This window comes from Protomyctophum parallelum (genome assembly GCF_964188405.1).
Source record: "Protomyctophum parallelum genome assembly, chromosome: 22".
Lineage (NCBI taxonomy): Eukaryota > Metazoa > Chordata > Actinopteri > Myctophiformes > Myctophidae > Protomyctophum > Protomyctophum parallelum.
The window spans coordinates 37,976,817-37,996,513 of NC_139714.1; the positions used below are offsets into that span (position 1 = coordinate 37,976,817).

The window sequence follows — 19,697 nt, forward strand, 5'->3', positions numbered from 1 at the left end:
TAGCGCCACCAGGAGGCCACAACCTGACCTGGTGGAGACCTGTGCCCAGAGGGGCAATATATCTAGTTTTTTTTAATGCAATAAAAGCACTGATAGAATCTACTGTTTGCCAAATCTGTCTTGATAGATTAATAGTTGATATGAGGTTGCCATGGTTATCACTTATCGGATATTTCTGAACAGATTACTTGGAGGCCAGTCGGGACTCGGGAGCCGTGTGGAACTCCATATTTGGGCGAGACTTTATCTGATGACGCCAGATTCACATCAGCTCAGCCTAGAAGTTGGTAAGGAGCGATGGAGGGGGTCAGCGTATCCCAAGTCTTTCTTTCGCTCTGGTTTTGTCCCTGGTCAGCACGTTAATGTGTCCGACTGCAAAGGCTCAGCTGCCAGTGGATTTGAGGCTCTGTAGCCGCTTCTGATTGCAGCACACCGGTTCTCCTGGCACCAGCAGGGACACCTGTGGGATCTCTCAGGTCAGGTCCTGAGGGCCGGCCACTGCAAAGATTTATCTGGAGAGTGTTGACGTGGTGGATGGTTGGATGTGAACATGGCTGATAGTGGTGGTCCTCCAGCAGTGAAGAGATACGACCCATCCAGTGTCTCCTCAGTGGACATGGAGACCATCTCGTCTCTGACGGAGCTGGACGATCTGGAGAGACTCCACCGGCAGCTCTGTGACGAAGAGAAAGAGGTGGAGGCTGAGCTGGACAAACTGGTGGCGCAGCAGGGAACCATTCATAGCGAGATGTCGTCACTGCAGAGCATGGGACCCAACTTGCAGTTGACTGAAAGAGATGCCAGTCAGCTATCAGGCATGATCACATTCACCTGCGGCCTGGTTGAGAACGTGAGCCGAAAAGTACGACAGCTTGACCTGGCAAAGACACGGCTTGGTAAGGTCATCCAGCGGGCGGACGACATCCTAGATCTTGAGTTCTGTACGGACGGCGTGCAGACAGCTTTGCGTAATGAAGATTACGAACAGGCTGCCGCCCACATCCATCGTTATCTGTCTCTGGACCAATCGGTCATTGAACTGATCCGCAAGGAAGAAGAGAGCAGTCTGAGGACGCTACAAGAGGCGGAACAGAAACTGAAGGTCATTGTGTCAGAGCGTCTGGACGAGGCAGTGGCAGCCGGTGACCCGGCACAAGTGGAGAGATTCTTCAAGATCTTCCCTCTGTTGGGCCTCCATCAAGAGGGCCTAAGCCGCTTTGGCAAATACCTCTGCAGCCAGATGGCCTACAAAGCTGAGGAGAACCTGCTCCAAGTGGCAGCTGGAGACCTAGGGATGAGAGCAGCAATGGTCTTCGCCGACAGTCTGACGCTGTTACTGGAAGGTGTCGCTCGTATGGTGGAGACCCATCAGCCCATCATAGAAACACACTACGGTCCCGGCCACCTGTACACCCTCAGCACACACCTGCAGCAAGAGTGTGACCGTCAGGCTCAGAAGATAGTGGATAAGTTCATCCAACAAAGGGACTACCGCAACAAGTTTCAGGTAGTCCTGAACAGCATGAAGAGGAGTGCACCACCGCCACAGAGAATCGAGCCCAGGGAGTTGGACCGCGTCCTGACAGAGGTGACTCTAATGAACGCCAGGGCCGAGCTCTACTTGCGTTTCCTGCGTCGTCGCACGGCGGCCGACTTTGCGGTCGTGGACGGCGGACGGAGCGTCACACGGGACGATCATCAGCGGAACGTGGAGGAGCTGCTCAAACACTGCTCGCTGAGCACCACCATGCAGGAGCTGATCGGTTACTACGTTCCAATGGAGGAATATTACATGAGAGAGACCGTCCGCAAGGCCGTCACCATGGACACACACGAGAAGGGCCAGCTGACGTCCAGCATGGTGGACGACTGCTTCTACGTCGTGAAGAAGTGCATCGGCAGAGCCTTATCCAGCTCCAGCATCGACTGCCTGTGTGCCATGATCAATCACGCCACCTCCGTGCTGCTGTCCGACTTCGGGGAGGCGCTGTGCATTAAGCTGAGGCACGGTTTCCCTGCCGCCCCGCTGCAGGACTTCCAGCGCGGCGTCAGCGGCGCAGTCAGCCTCGTGCAGAGCAGCTTGCAGCACGGCAAGTTCAACGCGTCGGGGGTCGAGAGCACAGAGAGAGCCAAGGCTGCGTTTATGGTGACGTTGAACAACGTGGAGGTCTGCAGTCGGAACATCATGGTTCTGAAGAGGAACCTCGAGAACGATTGTTCCAGGTTGTTCACGCAGGGAACGGGTTCAGGCGAACAAGCCAAGATTGACAGCTGTCTGTCGGACCTTGAGAACACATCTGGCAAATTCAAAGACCTGTTACAGGAGGGTCTTAGTGAGCTGAAGGATACCGCCATAAAGCCACTGGTCAAAGTGTGGATCAGCGGTCTCCTGTCCACCTCACACGACATCGAAGAGGAGAGGTTTAACGACTATGAGGCCAACGACCCCTGGGTACAAGCGCTCATTGTTCATTTGGAGCAACTCACGGCCGAGTTCAAGGTGGCCCTTTCTCCAGTCATCTGTGACCAGCTGACCAGTCTGATGAGCAGTTTGGTATCCACCGAGATGGAGAAGACCGTCCTCAAATGCACATTCAGCAGGCTGGGAGGGCTGCAGTTTGACAAGGAGCTGCGTTCTCTTGTTGCCTACCTCACCACCGTAACCAGCTGGACCATCAGGGACAAATTTGCTAAACTAACACAAATGGCCATCGTCCTCAATTTGGAGCGGGTAGATGAGGTCCTGGATTACTGGGAACCAACCCCGGGGCCTCTGACATGGAGACTGACACCGACGGAGGTCCGTCAGGTCCTGGAGCGCCGCAGCGACTTCTGCAGCGAGGACATCAAGAGACTGCAACTCCAATAGCCAATTCACCTGAACAGGTGTGGAGGGGGAGGGCACCGGTTATCATCACCTGAACAGGTGTGGAAGGAGGGGCACTGGTTATCATCACCTGAACAGGTGTGGAGGGGGAGGCAACCGGTTATCATCACCTGAACAGGTGTGGAGGGGGAGGGCACCGGTTATCATCACCTGAACAGGTGTGGAAGGAGGGGCACTGGTTATCATCACCTGAACAGGTGTGGAGGGGAGGGCACCGGTTATCATCACCTGAACAGGTGTGGAAGGAGGGGCAACCGGTTATCATCACCTGAACAGGTGTGGAGGGGGAGGGCACTGGTTATCATCACCTGAACAGGTGTGGAGGGGGAGGGCACTGGTTATCATCACCTGAACAGGTGTGGAGGGGGAGGGCACCGGTTATCATCACCTGAACAGGTGTGGAGGGGAGGGCACTGGTTATCATCACCTGAACAGGTGTGGAGGGGGAGGGCACTGGTTATCATCACCTGAACAGGTGTGGAGGGAGGCACCGGTTATGACCTGAACAGGTGTGGAGGGAGGGGCACCGGTTATCACCTGAACAGGTGTGGAGGGAGGGACACTGGTTATCATCACCTGAACAGGTGTGGAGGGAGGGGCACCGGTTATCACCTGAACAGGTGTGGAGGGAGGGACACTGGTTATCATCACCTGAACAGGTGTGGAGAGGGAGGGCACTGGTTATCATCAGCTGAACAGGTGTGGAGGGAGAGGGCACCGGTTATCATCACCTGAACAGGTGTGGAGGGAGGGGCACCGGTTATCACCTGAACAGGTGTGGAGGGAGGGGCACCGGTTATCACCTGAACAGGTGTGGAGGGGGAGGGCACTGGTTATCATCACCTGAACAGGTGTGGAGGGAGGCACCGGTTATCACCTGAACAGGTGTGGAGGGAGGGCACTGGTTATCATCACCTGAACAGGTGTGGAGGGAGGGCACTGGTTATCATCACCTGAACAGGTGTGGAGGGAGGCACCGGTTATCATCAGCTGAACAGGTGTGGAGGGAGGGACACTGGTTATCATCACCTGAACAGGTGTGGAGGGAGGCACCGGTTATCATCACCTGAACAGGTGTGGAGGGAGGGCACTGGTTATCATCACCTGAACAGGTGTGGAGGGAGGGACACTGGTTATCATCACCTGAACAGGTGTGGAGGGAGGGGCACCGGTTATCACCTGAACAGGTGTGGAGGGAGGCACCGGTTATCACCTGAACAGGTGTGGAGGGAGGGACACTGGTTATCATCACCTGAACAGGTGTGGAGGGAGAGGGCACTGGTTATCATCAGCTGAACAGGTGCGGAGGGAGAGGGCACCGGTTATCATCACCTGAACAGGTGCGGAGGGAGAGGGCACCGGTTATCATCACCTGAACAGGTGTGGAGGGAGGGACACTGGTTATCATCACCTGAACAGGTGTGGAGAGGGAGGGCACTGGTTATCATCACCTGAACAGGTGCGGAGGGAGAGGGCACCGGTTATTATCACCTGAACAGGTGTGGAGGGAGGGCACTGGTTATCATCACCTGAACAGGTGTGGAGGGGGGGGCACTGGTTATCATCAGCTGAACAGGTGCGGAGGGGGAGGGCACCGGTTATCATCAGCGAATACAAGCGCCCGAATGAGTTTTCTTCGACGGGTGGCTGGCATCTCTCTTAGAGATAGGGTGAGAGGTTCAGTCACACGAGAGAGACTCAGAGTAGAGTCGCTGCTTCTTCGCCTGGAAAGGAGCCAGCTTAGGTTGTTCGGGGCATCTGGTTAGGATGCCTCTCGGGCGCCTCCCTAGAGAGGTCCTCGACGCACGTCCCACTGGGAGGAGACCCCCCTCCCCCCCACCCGGGGCAGACCAAGGTGCAGTTGGAGGAAACACATCGACGCACTGGACTGGGAACGTCTCGGTCTCTCGGAATCCCCCAGGAGGAAGTCACTAATGTTGCTCTGGAGAGGGAAGTCTGGAGCACTCTCAGCTGTTGCCCCCGCGACCCGACTACGGATAAGCAGTTGAAGATGGATGGATAGAACATAGTTGGGTAATCAGTAGTTACCTACTACGGCCACTTTAAAAATGTACTTCATTTGAAAGTGAAATAAGAAATTACATTTGTTTGGCTTTTAGGATCGTAAACAAAAGTTCCAAAAGGCAATAAAGGTTTTCCAGGCTAGGCTGCCGATAACAATTATTCCATAATCGCCTTATCACAATCACTTGAGATAATCTATTTTTATTTTATTTTCATAATCATCATAATCATCTCCATGTTAAGAATCTTCATACTTTCAAACATTTTAACCCATTTAGACCTGAGGACGATTCTACAAATGCCTTCTAAATCCTGACCCTATAGTTTCTGTCTGGCATTTTCATGTTAAGAATTTTAAAACATTTCACAGGAAATATGAACCTTATATAACCTTATATGGAATATGGATTGGGGTCCCGGTTGGTTAAACATGTTGTCAAATGACGGTCCGTGGCCTAATACATTCATATAAAACTGGGAGTGCTTGAAATGAAAAAGGTTTGAGAATCATTGTTCTATCCAAAGATATGGGGCTCCATATGGCCCAGACAATACAGACATGCACGCGCCCTTCACCAACTGCACAGTAACTTAATTCACGGATCGCACAGGAGCAGGTGGAGAGGAAGTTACAAATGGAAGAGTTAAGGATGAGTTTTGGTGGGAGAGAGAGAAGGGAAATAAATTAAAAGAGAGTGTGAGTGTGAGTGTGTGTGTGTGTGTGTGTGTGTGTGTGTGTGTGTGTGTGTGTGTGTGTGTGTGTGTGTGTGTGTGTGTGTGTGTTACCTGAGAGGCGGGTTTAACCGGGATGGGTTTGATGAGGTTTGGGTTTCCATACAGAACACTGCTGCCCCCTATCTGCTTTGGTTCAGAACTACTTCCTACCTAGAGAGAAAGAGAGAGAGAGAATCTTTAGTCTTACTTAACTCTGAATGTACAAATGGAACCAAATGGATCGGTAAGGTCCATTTGACTCCATTACAGTCTTTAACCCATTCTGACCGGGCACCCATTTTGGTGTCAGCATCATGTCATGCTTTAGCTATTTAAAAATAGCAGATCTACAAGCTCATATCGCGCCACCGAGTGGCGCGATACGAGCTTGTAGGTCTGCTATTTTTGAAAAATCGAAGAGCGACTGACATTTCTAGAATCTGATCTCAGGTCAGACTGGGTTAATCAGACCAGTGTGTGTCCATGTGGAAACCTCGTATGAATCTGATCTCAGGTCAGAATGGGTTAAGACTCTATAAGCACTTCCGCGTTGGCCACAGAAGCGCGGCGTGGTTAGGCCCAAACCTCTGGTTGGATAAAATTGGTATCCCGACCTGAAAATGGCCTTTCTGTTTTCCAAAGAGCTGGAGAGCCTGGGAGAATCCTGTTATTGAACAAACACCAGTCTATACTATAGCAACACTGTAAACGCTTTGGCGTTTATTTAACTCTGAGTTGCAGACCCTTAACCCATTCTGAACGGGAACCCATTTTGGTGTTAGCATCATGTTATGCTTTAGCTATTGAAAAATAGCAGATCTACAAGCTCATAGCGCGCCACCGAGTGGCGCGCTACGAGCTTGTAGGTCTGCTATTTTTGAAAAATATAGCAGTCCAGACCAGTGGAAACCTCGTATGAATCTGATCTCAGGTCAGAATGGGTTAACTCCTCACACGACCCCCTAGGGGTCCCAGGACCTCACGTTGGGAACCAGCAACGGCGGATTCCTACACTAAACACCTCAGAGATCAGAAAATCAAACACACAACAAATCACACACTGTGATTGTGATGTGGATGTATGGCTGAAGGGTGTCTCAACAGCCGTGTATAGTTCACTGTGTGAGTTACCGGGCGTGTGGGTGGGATCTGAAGTGTGTTCACATGTGCACAATCTGAAGTTGTTTGGATGTTACCAAGATGAATGGAGTAGATGTAGGAATGTAGTGTCCAAGTAGATGAACATGTAAAACGTTCCCCCACAGGTTTGAGACAGTGGAGCAGTACGGTGTGGCTGTTGCAACAACTCTACTTATATCTTGTTTGATCTTGCATTACATCTCATATGTTTAAACCATTTTGGGCGGGAACCCCTTTTGGTGTTTTAAAAAACACTTAAAAGAAATAAATAATAACTAGACAAAGTGCCAATCGGCACAGGTCTCCACCAGGGCAGGTCAGGTTGTGGCCTCATGGTGGCGCTATAACAGGCTGTTGAGGAAGATTTGGGCCGGAGGTTCGTGTTGGAGGGATGCAGGTACAATGTTTTTCCATGTGTGCATACATAAGTTGTATACAGATCGATGCAGTTATAGCTAAAAACAGGAATTGGCCTGTTATAGCGCCACCGTGAGGCTGATTTTGAGGGAAAAAATGTGGCATGTCGTCCTCGGCCTAGTGAAAATGTGCGTGTATAATTTAACGGAAATTGCACACTGTGTTTGTGATTTGTGGCCTTTTTTCGAAATGGACGAATCGTGTGAGCTTTGGAAGCCAATCTTAGCCAATCAGGATGGAAGATGGGAAATGGTGCCGCTCCGTGTTGATCACATGACTGATGAAATGTGGATACAATCTGAAGGAGTAATAATAGAAAATGTGTTTTACATATGTCGGCCTCCTGGTGGCGCTATAAAGAGCAGATGTGAAAAATTCCAGGCAAAGGTTTTTCCTTGGCCTCTAGGGAGTTGGCATACAAAGTTATCCACAGATCCGTGCAGTTAGAGGTAAAAACACTTTTCGGCCAGTTATAGCGCCACCTTGAGTCTGAGTTAAAATTGTTCATGTGGCATTTCGTCCTCGGCCTAGTGGGAATGTGGGTGCACAATTTCACGGAAATCACGCGATGTGTTCATGATTTGCAGCATTTTGTTTGAAACTGAGCACTCCTGTGAACTTTGGAAGCCAATCTTAACCAATCAGGATGGAGTCTGAGAAATGTGAAAGACCGGTTTCGTTGAATGGCTCTAGAGAGACTGTGTACCAATTTGCGTGATGTTTGGACAAAATCTGTAGGTGTACTGTGCAAAAACTTGTTTTGCACAAAGCGGCCTCCTGGTGGCGCTATAACAGGCCGTTCTGGAAAATCTGGGGCAGAGGTTCATCGTTGGCATCCAGGGAGTGTGTGTGCAAAATTTGTCATCGAGCGGGTTAACGGTGGCCGAGATTAGCTGCTCACGGACGGACGGACACACACACACACACACACACACGGACGGACACACGGACGGACGGAGTGCAAAACATACTCTCCCCCCATGCCTTCGGCCTGGTGGAGACAATAACTTAAAACTTTAAAAAAAAGTACGTAATTTATTCTAATTGTTGTTATTGCAATTTACGAGCTGTGTTCGCTTCCCACGTTTGCGCGTCTTACTTGTTTGTTTTGTTTTATGGACCTTTTGTGTCTGCAATAAAGTTTATCATATATTAGACCTTAGGTTTTCAAACTGAGTTTGAATAAATATCAGATCTACAAGCAGCTTACAACACGTCACAGTGTGATGCGTTGTGCATGAACTTGTAGATCTGCTACATTGGAAAAGTGTTGACAAAATGCTGACATATCTTATCTTAACCCCCGACACTAAAGCTTTTGAAATAGGGCTCCATGGCCCCCACTGTCTTTATATTAACCCATTCTGAACGGGAACCCCTTTTGGTGTTTTAAGAATGATGTTATGCTTTAGCTATTGAAAAATAGCAGATCTACAAGCTCGTAGCGCGGCACCGAGTGCCGCGCTACGAGCTTGTAGATCTGCTATTTTAGAAAAATCGTGAAAATGTGGTGCAAATCTTTGAAATATATATTCTTTCAGAGCGAACGTTTTTAACTCAAGTATTTAATTCTGGAACAACATATTTTCAGATGTGGGTCCACAGCCAAATACAGATAATTCTGGGGGGGTCCTTGATGTGAAAAGGTTTGAGCACCACTGACACAGAAACATTAGGTTTATAATAAGTTATTCCGTCTTACTCTGTTGACACAGAAACATAGGTTTATAATAAGTTATTCCGTCTTACTCTGTTGACACAGAAACATAGGTTTATAATAAGTTATTCCGTCTTACTCTGTTGACACAGAAACATAGGTTTATAATAAGGTATTCCGTCTTACTCTGTTGACACAGAAACATAGGTTTATAATAAGTTATTCCGTCTTACTCTGTTGACACAGAAACATAGGTTTATATTAAGTTACCACTGACACAGAAACATAGGTTTATAATAAGGTATTCCGTCTTACTCTGTTGTATTCGGTGCGAGCTTTGTTCAGCAGCTGCAGGATGTCCACGGCCTTCTCCTCTCCTCGTTCAGGAGACACGCATCCGTCCTGAGACTGATCCGAGACCTGCTCCTGTTGGCTCAGACTACACACACACACACACACACACGCATTAAAACCCTACACTGATCTGACCTGCATGAGGGTTATTTATGCGTTCATTATTATTTTTTGCTGTGGTTACATTCATACTCACGTCTTTATTCTCTGAGCGATGCGCACGCAGTCCGTGTTATTGTAGAACCAGATCCCACGGATCGTCACTGAAAGACAGGCAGGCAGACAAGAGTTGAGGATTCATTGTCTTATTGGCATTTTAACCCATTCCTACCGGGCACCCATTTTGGTGTTGGCATCATGTTATGCTTTAGCTATTGAAAAATAGCAGATCTACAAGCTCGTATCGCGCCACATCGAAGAACGACTGACATTTCTAGAATCTGATCTCAGGTCAGAATGGGTTGATCAGACCAGTGTGTGTCCAGTGGAAACCTTGTATGAATCTGATCTCAGGTCAGAATGGGTTAAGCATATCCAATCCGATATTTTACATAGCAAAAAAAAACATTATTTTTGGTAGCGTGGCATTGGTTAGAGATCTCGATTTAGTCAGACCATTACTAACACTATCCTAATTTTAATTGTAGAATAGGCTTCAAATAATAGAGCAGTCATGCTATTAATGTTGTTTGTTGTGTAATGTTACACAAGGCTGTAATACACAGCATATCTCTAAATAGCAAATCATGTACAAATGCCTTAAATTTAAATTCAAAGAGGGGATGTTTATGGTTAAGTGTTTAACCTGTCAAAATAAGAATAAGAAGTGTTTAACCTGTAAACCTTAATTGGCTATGACAAAGTGGTTAATAAGACTTTAGACAATTTAGTAATTAGAATGATTTCGTGTTGATGCATTGATGAATATATATTTTAATGTTGTTTGTTGTGTAATGTTACACAAGGCTGTAATACACAGCATATCTCTAAATAGCAAATCATGTACAAATGCCTTAAATTTAAATTCAAAGAGGGGATGTTTATGGTTAAGTGTTTAACCTGTCAAAATAAGAATAAGAAGTGTTTAACCTGTAAACCTTAATTGGCTATGACAAAGTGGTTAATAAGACTTTAGACAATTTAGTAATTAGAATGATTTCGTGTTGATGCATTGATGAATATATATTTTAAACCACGATTCTTGTTGAATCGAAAAAGGAACGGACAGAATACTCATTAAGAAAGAAATGGATAGTTGCAGCCCCGCATAACACATAAAACACAAAGTCACAATACAATAGTGTAGCACTGTGCTGTTCTGAGACCAGTGTTCAGCACACTGTGCAGGCAGACATACAGGCAGACATGTACAGTAAACTGTCTATTATTAGCCATTTAGCTAGCTGTAAATCCAAGCTTTACAAAGACTAGTTTCCCAGACAGAGGGAGCATTAGTACTCACAAATACATTGTTATTGTTCTCATGGGATTTGTAGGGAAACAGACCAACACAGAGCAGCTCTGTCTGAGAATTATTTCAATCTGCTTTTGTAAGTAAAGAGTAGATTTGGAGAGGAAAAAATCACACCTGTGTGAAGTGAGGGGCGCTCTTATCATCGTACATCACCACGGCATAAAATAGACTCAATGTCTATTTGCTCAGACGCTATTACGTCAAATTCTCCATTCATTGTCAATGAATTTAATGTTGTCATCAATTAATGAACCTACATGAAATTAACCCGTTTGAACCAGGGGGGCAGTCAGGCAGATATTTTGTGAAGCCACTAAGGAAATCGTAGTCAATATAATGGCCTGTTGTGGCGCTGTCTTTGGGCCAAAAAAACCCATAGCCCCATATTACCTTAATAAACATGGTCGTGAATACTTTCTGCTTCCAGTCACTAGTTTAAAGTCTCATTTCTAATGTCATAATATTCTTTTTGGAAAATTATGGTCCCATTATGAAAAAAATTACCATAAAGTCGCGTATGTTCTGAGGGGCGTGGCTACCGTTACAGTCTATGAACGGGATCCCCCCACCCACTCGAGTCAAAATAAAAACCAACGGAGAAGAAGGGGGGGAAGTCCCGCCTCGTTGTCTGGGCCAGCCAATGGGCCAGCTGGGCCAAAACGGATCTAGAAAGATAGCGACTTACAGTGCAGGAATAACAGGCTTCATTTTACGTCCATGTTAGACCCGGGGAACGCTTTGTCCATATTTTTTACAGTCTATGGTTTGAACCAGGCTGACCTGCCAAGCTGTTCCAGCTGTTTGCTTGAAGTTGAAAACCATGCACCTGTTCACCTTACACACACACACACACACACACACACACACACCTGTTCACCTTACATGCTGCACGCATTGTACTAGACTTGTGAGGACGTCAACATTTCCGGACGGCAATTTTATAAATGACATACATTTTATGAATGCCAATATTGAGCCATTGTCAGCGATTTCCGAAGTGTAATACCGGCCGTCCGGCGCACGACTAAGTATAAATGGAACCCAAAGACCCTACATTCTGTTCCTAATCACAACAACCTGTATCGTTTCCTAACTGTGAGCCTCTCTAAGAATTGTTTTTAACCCATTCTGACCTGAGATCAGATTCATACGAGGTTTCCACGGGACACACACTGGTCTGATCAACCCATTCTGACCTGACAAGCTCGTATCGCGCCACTCGGTGGTGCGATACGAGCTTGTAGATCTGCTATTTTTCAATAGCTAAAGCATAACATGATGCTGACACCAAAATGGGTTCCCGTTCAGAAAGGTTAAAGGTTTTATGACATTCATTTTCATTTATTTTTCTTTTTTCTTTTAGGTTTTATGACCTCAATTACACCCAAAAAAACCTGAACTTTGAACATTCAGTGGATTTTCTGTGGTCTGAAGTTTTCTTTGGGGTTTGGAAGCCTTTTGAGCTACAATGAAAACAGGCAACACAGTGAAAACAGTGACATCTGCTGGCAAATCCCATTTGACATATATGGGATTTGCAGGGTCTTACATCACTTACTGCCGGCAAATCAGAGCACCTGTTTGAGCCAGAAAACCCCAGATCACAGAAAATCTACTGAATGTTAAAAGTTCATGTTTTTTGGGTGCAATTGAGATTAGAAAACCTAAAAAAAATAATAACAATTCCAAAACCTTTTTTTTAATGTCACAATCCCTTTAAGCATAAAAACATCCATGTATCTTTTGAGGAAGATTGTCCTCACAGATTATTATAGGACTTTTGGCTCTCACAACTTAGTGACTAGAAGTGAGTCAGTCAGTGACACACGCACACGCACAGTCCTGGGAAAATCAGTCCCAGGACCAAATATGTCACTGGGGGGGGAGGGAATGGGGGGGGGGGGGAGGGAACGAGAGAGAGAGAGAGAGAGAGAGAGAGAGAGAGACTTCTAAGTCCAAGTAGACCAAATGTTCCCATAGCTCCGACTGTTTTCTGATTGGACTAAAACAGTTAAGTGCCTATCATAAATGGGGAGAGGGATGAAGGAGGGAAAGATACAGAGACAGTCATAGAGAAAGAGAGGGCGCAGAATGATGTCATGTGTTGCTGAACACACACACACACACACACACACACACACACACACACACAGGGAGCTGTGTCACGTCTGAAATGAAGAGCGTCACTTGCAGCTACGTCAGTGGAGGCGACATCATCAGAGGTCCATGCAGAGCCGAAACACTACATTTACATTGAAGACCTTGAAGCTCTTTGGAGTAGAGTCATTTTAAAGCAGGACAGTCTTAACTAGTAGGAAAGCTGAGACGGAGACAGTGTAGGAGAGACAGACAGTAGGACAGCTGAGAGGGAGACAGGGTAGGAGAGACAGACAGTAGAGTAGATGGTTGGATCTGATGCCAGACCAGCGGGGGCAGATGTGAAGCTGAATCTGAACCATTGAGATCGTATGGGGATCAGTTGCGTCATTCTACAATTGGCATCATGGACAGCTTGTTGTGACTGTCCTATACCTCCAAGTCTAAAAGGTCTCCTGGACCTGGCTATTGTCAAACCTTGCCCTACACTGGTTGTGTTTGGTAGAAATGAGATATGAGACGTTGTGTTGCCGGTGCCTGCGCAGCGTGCTGAAGGATTAGCTGTGCTTTGAGGAAAAGACTCCATCGCTTATCCACAAGAACGCTGTCCCTCCGGCTCCCCAGAGTCTGCTTTTTAAACAACTTCAAACTGGCTCTGAGGAATCGCTACAATCTTTGTTTTCAACAGGAGGGTACTTAAAATGTTGAATATAGTCTATATATCTTTTTTTTAAAACAACATTATATCGAGGAGAGGTTGACTTGGTGAGAAAAATACATCATTTTGTACTTTACAGTCACAGCTATGGTTATCGACTTTAGAGTTATTCTACAGTCCCTGGGGCTTCTATGAACTCACATTTGTAGAAGAAATACATCCGACAGCAGAAAGGAAACGAGACCTGGACTATCAACACAGCTACGGTCACGTCTCCAACCAACACAGACAATCCGGTGGAACTTTTACATTCGACAACATTGTGGTACTGAAGAAAGACCCAAGGCGACGCACAGTTGAGTCAACCAATCCATCCAAGGGAACTCACCAATGTGAGGGATCACTCCTCCTGAACACCAAAACCAAACAACTACGTTTCTGTTTGAGCAACGGTGTAGTCCAGATAGAAACAGCGTTGACAACTGAACACCGGGCGACCCAACGCTTCATTTAAATCAACTTGGGAGAAATCCCAAGCAACATTCAGGTGAATTAAAATACTAACTTAACCCATTTTGGACTGATGTCGATTTAAAAAAAAAAAGGCTTCTAGGTCCTAATAGTTCTCTGAAATCATGTTTCTATGTCAGTTGTGCTCAACCTTTTTCATGTCAAGGACCCCCAGAATTATCTGTATTGGGCCACGGACCACCATCTCAAAATATGTAGTTCCAGGGACCCCCTATAAGCAAATATTTTAGTTAAAAATGTTCGCTCTGAAATATAATATTCAAATATATATTCACATTTTCAGAACTTTTCAAAAATAGCAGACCTACAAGCTCGTAGCGCGCCACTCGGTGGCGCGCTATGAGCTTGTAGATCTGCTATTTTTCAATAGCTAAAGTATAACATAATGCTTGAAACAGCGAAAGGGATTCCCGCCCAAAATGGGTTAAACTACTCATATGTGTTTGGTTGGGGTTAGGATTAGGTAGTTAGAGCCGGTAAGATGTATTAGTGGTTGAAGTTAAAGGCTAATTTCTACTTGGTTGTGGTAGATCTACAAGCTCACACGTCACGTCACGCTTTAGTGTTAAAAAAGGAAACAAAGAAAGAAAGGTAAAGGTGACACTTATGAAATTGTGTCCTAGAATTCTGATGTCCTCACAAGTATAGTAATACAAGTGTGTGTGTGTGTGTGTGTGTGTGTGTGTGTGTGTGTGTGTGTGTGTGTGTGTGTGTGTGTGTGTGTGTGTGTGTGTGTGTGTGTAGCAGCCATGTTTAGAAGTCTGTTCCAGAGACGGCCCCGACATAAGAGGCTGCTGGAGGAACCAGAAGTGAGGTTCAAAGGTCAGCTGGTGTCAGAGACGGAGCTGGGATACACCTACGTACGACCTGGAGGTAGGACGGGGTTAAAGGTTAAAGCACGTCACCCGTTTTCAACCAGTAAGACGCCCCGAGAGCGAGAAGCGACCTCACGAGCTCGCAATGCACGCATCCGCCTCGTTGACGGCAGACTGCGGGGCGAGCGTTGGCGCTTTGGCATGGGGGAGGGGAGGGGAGGGGGGGGGGGGGGTCAGATCAACATATGGAATGAATTCTGTACTGGCCATATAGACATAGAGGGTATGCACATCCATAAAGTGAATGGCAAATCGAGTGGTAAAATGAGTTTAACGTCGTTTAATGCGATCATATTGGACTTTTCCGTTTGGATGTATGGGCTGTTCCCGCATAACTTCCTGGTTTGATGATGATGTCACGTACATAGCCTCTATTAGGAGCATGTCTTGAGTGTACAGGGTTTGATGAGGTCAGATCAAACATATTATAGAACAGGTTTACGACATATATCCATATATGGAGATCTAAGGGTTTGAGGTCAGATGTAGAGGTGCTGGCCAATATTGATGACATCAGGGATCTCCATATATATGGGCTTAACTGCGACAGCAGGTCGCATTTACTATGACATCAGGGATCTCCATCCTTGATGATGTCACGTGATGTCACGAGACCTGGGCACCATTATATGGGGGCTTGGCCTGGGGTGACCAACCAACACTGACTAATGCTCATTGTAAGAGGTGCCTGTCTGTCTCACTAATGCTCATTGTAAGAGGTGTCTGTCTCACTAATGCTCATTGTAAGAGGTGTCTGTCTCACTAATGCTCATTGTAAGAGGTGTCTGTCTGTCTGTCTGTCTCACTCACTCTGTGTCTCAGAGGAGGGCTGTGGACAGTTCCGACACGTGCCTACCAATGACATCATCGGTGGACAGGTTTGGTCATTTCGAACATTTAAAACTTGTCTTTCTTTTATTAACCCAGACTAAAAATGTCTTCTACATCCTGACAGTTTTCTGAAAAAGCTATGTTTCTATGTCAGTCGTTCTTTGATTTTGAAGCTCATAACGCGCCACCGAGTGGCGCGCTACGAGCTTGTAGATCTGCTATTTCTCAATAGCTAAAGCATAACATAATGCTAACACCAAAAGGGGTTCCCACTCAAAATGGGTTAATGCAAGAACAATGGCTTTTTCTAGTAAGAGAAAAGTTGTAGTTTTGATTTAGCTTGGAATCTCCATCTATGATGTCACTGGTAGGAAAGTTTCTTAACTGACGGATTGTGAGTGTGTAGATGAGAGAGAGGGAGGGGGGGAGAGAGAGAGAGAGAGAGAGAGAGAGAGAGAGAGAGAGCGCGAGAGAGGACACTAAATCTTTTGACTGGCCTCTCACACGCTGTGTAGAGTAGACTGTACTTGCTGAGCATGATTACATGCAGCACAATGCTCAAACTACTGCAGGAGATGTGGTAGTCTATGAGATATAGTTTACGGGTGTTTTGTATTTTAATTCTAAACAGAACATGTTCTCGGCTCTTTGCCACAATAGGGTGAACCACATGTTTCATCTTCCTTGTAAAAAAGCAACAAAAGAAAAGCTCATTGTCGACTTGGAAATGGACATTATTCAGCTGTACAGTGCCATTGGTAAATGGACATTATTCAGCTGTACAGTACCATTGGTAAATGGACATTATTCAGCTGTACAGTGCCATTGGTAAATGGACATTATTCAGCTGTACAGTGCCATTGGTAAATGGACATTATTCAGCTGTACAGTGCCATTGGTAAATGGACATTATTCAGCTGTACAGTGCCATTGGTAAATGGACATTATTCAGCTGTACAGTGCCATTGGTAAATGGACATTATTCAGCTGTACAGTGCCATTGGTAAATGGACATTATTCAGCTGTACAGTGCCATTGGTAAATGGACATTATTCAGCTGTACAGTGCCATTGGTAAATGGACATTATTCAGCTGTACAGTGCCATTGGTAAATGGACATTATTCAGCTGTACAGTGCCATTGGTAAATGGACATTATTCAGCTGTACAGTGCCATTGGTAAATGGACATTATTCAGCTGTACAGTGCCATTGGTAAATGGACATTATTCAGCTGTACAGTGCCATTGGTAAATGGACATTATTCAGCTTTACAGTGCCATTGGTAAATGGACATTATTCAGCTGTACAGTGCCATTGGTAAATGGACATTATTCAGCTGTACAGTGCCATTGGTAAATGGACATTATTCAGCTGTACAGTGCCATTGGTAAATGGACATTATTCAGCTGTACAGTGCCATTGGTAAATGGACATTATTCAGCTTTACAGTGCCATTGGTAAATGGACATTATTCAGCTGTACAGTGCCATTGGTAAATGGACATTATTCAGCTTTACAGTGCCATTGGTAAATGGACATTATTCAGCTGTACAGTGCCATTGGTAAATGGACATTATTCAGCTGTACAGTGCCATTGGTAAATGGACATTATTCAGCTTTACAGTGCCATTGGTAAATGGACATTATTCAGCTGTACAGTGCCATTGGTAAATGGACATTATTCAGCTTTACAGTGCCATTGGTAAATGGACATTATTCAGCTGTACAGTGCCATTGGTAAATGGACATTATTCAGCTGTACAGTGCCATTGGTAAATGGACATTATTCAGCTGTACAGTGCCATTGGTAAATGGACATTATTCAGCTGTACAGTGCCATTGGTAAATGGACATTATTCAGCTGTACAGTGCCATTGGTAAATGGACATTATTCAGCTGTACAGTGCCATTGGTAAATGGACATTATTCAGCTGTACAGTGCCATTGGTAAATGGACATTATTCAGCTGTACAGTGCCATTGGTAAATGGACATTATTCAGCTGTACAGTGCCATTGGTAAAGGTTGTGACAAGAGTTCAAGAGAGAACATAAAATATGTCAATATGTCACATTGACTTGGTGTGCAATGTTTCCTCGTGTCATTCTTGCGTCTACACACACTATAAAAGGAGAGGTCACGCTTCCCTGAAGTCTCCTTAGCTCCAAGTTTTAATTCCCAGGTTTCCCTCAAGTCTCTTAGTCCCCGGGATGCAGGGATGGTCTTTTAGAGGAGTCCCAGGGACATTTTATGAGTCGTTATAGGAGTTATACTTTGACATTTTTACAAATTGCAGCATTTAACTCCCATTTAATTTCATATGGTTATAATTGTAAATATAATGTAGAAAACAGAAGAAGAAATGATTATTAGAACTAAAGCTCGCAATAAATAAACTAGAATAAAAAGAACAGTACAGTAGTGCATCCCGTGAATGCAGAGGTCGTTGTTGTTAGCTATAAACTGCGTTTTGGAATGCCAAATGCACCCCTATTTTAATCTCTGGTCCCTTCAGGCTTATAATGGTTTGTTGGACAGTTTCCTGGATGTGAAACTTCCTGTCACAGTGAAGGATAATATGAATGAATAGCGAAAATAGCCTATCTACAAACAAACTCCTAACTCAATTGCCAATCACGATGCAATGCCTTGTGAGCTCGTAGAGCGGCTATTTCTGATAATGTACGCCAAGCCCTAATGTCTAATGACATGTCCAAAGGAGGAATGCCAGGCTAAAGTGGCCACGGAAGTGGTATGAAACCAACCACACTAAATTGTGTGAGCGAGTACAAGTCAGCCTCGGCAGAGCTCCTCCATTTCCCTGGAGGTTCCTGTGTGTTTGTGAGCCCTGCGGTATCACATGTATTTTTAGACCCCAGAGGGCTACTGTGTGCCAGCAGCCACAGCTCCTCTGAGAGCCGCATATCTGTCTACTGATTAGATTCCACGACCTCCCCCCCACACAGGTCACGCTATGCAGGACATACGGTCAGGTGGGTCACTGGGTCTCAACCGCTGGGTTCCGGAACACACAAATGGATAGTGAGCCACTATGGTAGGGACAAAGACGGACTCCCAGAACATTCGTACCATGTTTTCACTGGAATACTTTCAACACAAACATTGTAACTGATCCAAATCCACCTGCTAACATACTGCACACTGAAGTGGTTATCAAATGTTTTTATTTCAGAGACTCCCGTAATTCTGAGAGCATACATTTCCATACGCGTATCAGAGTTTTGTAACTCTGAGAGTGTACGCAACGCCTGTAATCCACTCATGGAGCCCGGAGGGTCCCTGGACCCCACTTTGAGGCTTCTAGCTTAGCATTTAATAGACAGATGATGATATTGATTGATTGATTGATTGATTGAATATTTTTAGTCTGAAATGTAACAGCATGTCATACAGACAGACAGTAAGGCTAAAATTATAATAACACAAAAACAACCTGGTGACTTCTTGTTGTTACCATTGTGGAAAAAATGTGGTAATAACAAATTAGCTTGGTAACTAAATGAGCTGACAGTTCTATCCGGTCCTCAGGTGTTGAGCACCACACAGTTCTATCCGGTCCTCAGGTGTTGAGCACCACACAGTTCTATCCGGTCCTCAGGTGTTGAGCACCACACAGTTCTATCCGGTCCTCAGGTGTTGAGCACCACACAGTTCTATACGGTCCTCAGGTGTTGAGCACCACACAGTTCTATACGGTCCTCAGGTGTTGAGCACCACACAGTTCTATCCGGTCCTCAGGTGTTGAGCACCACACAGCTCTATACGGTCCTCAGGTGTTGAGCACCACACAGCTCTATACGGTCCTCAGGTGTTGAGCACCACACAGCTCTATACGGTCCTCAGGTGTTGAGCACCACACAGCTCTATACGGTCCTCAGGTGTTGAGCACCACACAGCTCTATACGGTCCTCAGGTGTTGAGCACCACACAGCTCTATACGGTCCTCAGGTGTTGAGCACCACACAGCTCTATACGGTCCTCAGGTGTTGAGCACCACACAGCTCTATACGGTCCTC

The 19,697-nt window shown here is 45.8% G+C and overlaps 2 protein-coding genes across 2 annotated transcripts in view; one reads left to right on the forward strand and one right to left on the reverse strand.

Moving 5' to 3' along the window:
- The window catches only part of LOC310853197 (mRNA-decapping enzyme 1B-like), a 43,106-nt gene that overhangs the window by 16,559 nt on the left and 6,850 nt on the right, over positions 1 to 19,697 (reverse strand). The window contains exons 4-6 of the mRNA XM_083757436.1: positions 9,391 to 9,457; positions 9,156 to 9,279; positions 5,699 to 5,797 (exon numbers count right to left, since the gene is read on the reverse strand). Of these exons, the coding sequence (XP_083613562.1) occupies positions 5,699 to 5,797; positions 9,156 to 9,279; positions 9,391 to 9,457 (290 nt within the window). The remainder of the gene's footprint in view (positions 1 to 5,698; positions 5,798 to 9,155; positions 9,280 to 9,390; positions 9,458 to 19,697) is intronic.
- On the forward strand, positions 551 to 2,869 carry LOC310853572 (conserved oligomeric Golgi complex subunit 4-like; the record flags this gene model as incomplete). The annotated part of the gene is made up of 1 exon (XM_083757952.1): positions 551 to 2,869. The coding sequence occupies one exon, from the start codon at positions 551 to 553 to the stop codon at positions 2,867 to 2,869; it is 2,319 nt and encodes a 772-aa protein (XP_083614078.1).